This window comes from Macrobrachium nipponense, chromosome 35 (genome assembly GCF_015104395.2).
Source record: "Macrobrachium nipponense isolate FS-2020 chromosome 35, ASM1510439v2, whole genome shotgun sequence".
NCBI lineage: Eukaryota > Metazoa > Arthropoda > Malacostraca > Decapoda > Palaemonidae > Macrobrachium > Macrobrachium nipponense.
Window position 1 is genome coordinate 5,028,695 of NC_061096.1, and position 2,500 is coordinate 5,031,194.

Here is a 2,500-nt window from a genome sequence, read left to right on the forward strand (position 1 = left end):
ATGTTGAAACTGCAACTGACCGCGCACCTGTCGGCTTCTTTTATCATCTCGGTCAGGTTTCAACAGCATCCAACAAAGGGTAAGTGCGTCATCCTGAAGTCCTCAGTCCAGGTGTTTCCCATCCAACATGTGCACTGCAAGAGGTCCAACAGCATCGACCAGGGTAGGAGCCTGTGAGGAAGGGCAACTTATTAATGTCTGAATTTCCTTCAAAAAAAAAAAAAAAAAAAAAAAAAAATATATATATATATATATATATATATATACTAGATATATATATATATATATATATATATAGATATATTATATATATATATATATATATATATATAGGATATATATATATATTTAGAATACATGTATGTATATTTGGATATTAAAAGGCAAAAACAATATATATGTATTATATATACATATTTTTTTACATATATATTATAAATAAATTTATATATAATATTATATATATATTATATATCTATATATATCTCACAGACAGTGAACAAATCACAGTTTGATAAGAAAAGAGATAACACGTGAATGAACAGACAGAAAGAGAATATAATAGAGTAAAATGTAGTAAAAAAAAGATGATGAAAGACTAGATTAACCTCATTCTAGAGAAGAGAAACGAAGTAAGAGAACAGTAGAGAACAGACGAGAAATCGTTGAGGGCGGACACGAGGCCGGAGACCGAGTCATCTAGACAGGTTGGGTTAACAGGGAACAGACATCCAAGAATTTCAGAATAGAATTATCAACAATACAATGTGAGGCCGTCTTCTTCTTCAGATACCAAAATTATGGAATGGTATCTTTTCGTCTGCTTACTAAAATCCACTTTGAAATGTTTATGGAATTTGAAAAATCTGAAGAAGCTTTGGGCATAAGTAATGTGTGGGTTAAGAAATCAGATACAATAAATAGAAAAGTTTAAATTTCCCGAACGTTTCCATATCTGCATTACATCTCCAAAATTTATGGCATTTCTATTGGCTAATTCTACAATGGCTAAGAATTACGGATTTCATATTTTTCATCTGAAGGATCATCAGTTTTGTACGGAGAAGTAAATGGACTATGAATCATGTTCAAGGTTTTTTCTAAATATCTTCTGCCCTTCAGTCCAGAGGATTAAAACGATTTTTCAAAAGCGGTAGTAAGTAAAGTAAAATTATTTCTAATCATAAAATACTATTGTCCAATTCTTTGTTTGCGGTACACTTCGCTGATGTTATTCTGCATTAATTATGTTTTCTTTGCAGACCAGTCTAATTTAATTTTCATTTAATATTTCTTTGGAGGATAACTGTTAGCATTACCTTTTGGTGATACTTAAACACCCCGAACTCAACAGAAACATAAGATATCACAGCCCCATTCACACCAGCGAAATAAATTGCACATCTCACTCTTTGTATCCTGATGCGCTTAAAATCGCCATATCATATTCTTCCATCTTTTCTAAAAATTCATTGTCACATCGGTATTGAGTCTCATTCTTAGGTATGTCTAATGACAACATTCTGAATAAAAAGGCCTTTTAGGTATGATTGCAGGCGAGGTGTTGTATGAAAGGGTCAATGACCATGCAGCTGGTCTTTCACATGTGTGAAATCCCAGATATGAAATATAAAATCATAACAAGAATGTTCAAAGTTCAAAAGATAATTTGCCATTTATACATAATGAGAATGGTGACTGACCTTCGTGCATTTGTTAAACGCTATAACGCTAATGAATGAAGTACAGAATATATTTTGCTGAAAAGTTACAATTCAGTGTTTTTATCCCTTTCTGACCCTAAGTCATTAAGAAATGACTAAACAACCATAATCTGAGTGTGGAAATATGTATGTTTTTCCCTGTGCATAAATGTAATATAAACCAAATAATTTGGGGAATTTTCATTATTCAGGTCTGAACACTTACGACTGCATTCGCATTGCAAACGAGAGTTTCTATGAGTCCAGATATGCCAATTCCTATCTTTGGTATCGTCAAGCAGCGGCCAGTGCCAGCGATCCAGAGCAGAAGAGTCTCATCCGATTGAATCTTGGTCAAGTGATCATGGAGGTAAGAATCAAAGGCCGAATCACGAACCTCGTGAAATCCGTGTTGAAAAAAAAAAAAAAAAAAATTAAGAGCTTTTTCGGAGAATTTCTTTATTGCCTCAGCATGTGGTGTTCTTCTCGTGTCTGGAGAAAGCTTTAGCCTTTCGTAACTGTTTGCAAAAACTTAAATCCTAAGCTACGGCATGATTGATAACAGCCCCACCCCTCATCATGCGTTTGATTATTTCTTAGGTACCTGATTAATGTTAGCCCAATTCTGAATTGAAATGGGCACTCCAGATTAAAATGCTTTTCTTACAATTTCATTCAGAGAGCTTAGTCTCAGTCAGATTCTGTGTTCATAGTTTCAAGAGAATGTTCAATAATCACAGAAAAAACACAAAGCTACCTTTGACAAGAGAAACACACAAGATGCAAAAAACGTTTAC

At 33.6% G+C, this 2,500-nt stretch overlaps 1 protein-coding gene across 1 annotated transcript in view; it reads left to right on the forward strand.

Moving 5' to 3' along the window:
* Positions 1 to 2,500, forward strand: part of LOC135208178 (prolyl 4-hydroxylase subunit alpha-1-like) — a 33,878-nt gene that overhangs the window by 28,913 nt on the left and 2,465 nt on the right. The window contains exon 7 of the mRNA XM_064240313.1: positions 1,916 to 2,073. Coding sequence (XP_064096383.1) covers positions 1,916 to 2,073 — 158 coding nt within the window. The remainder of the gene's footprint in view (positions 1 to 1,915; positions 2,074 to 2,500) is intronic.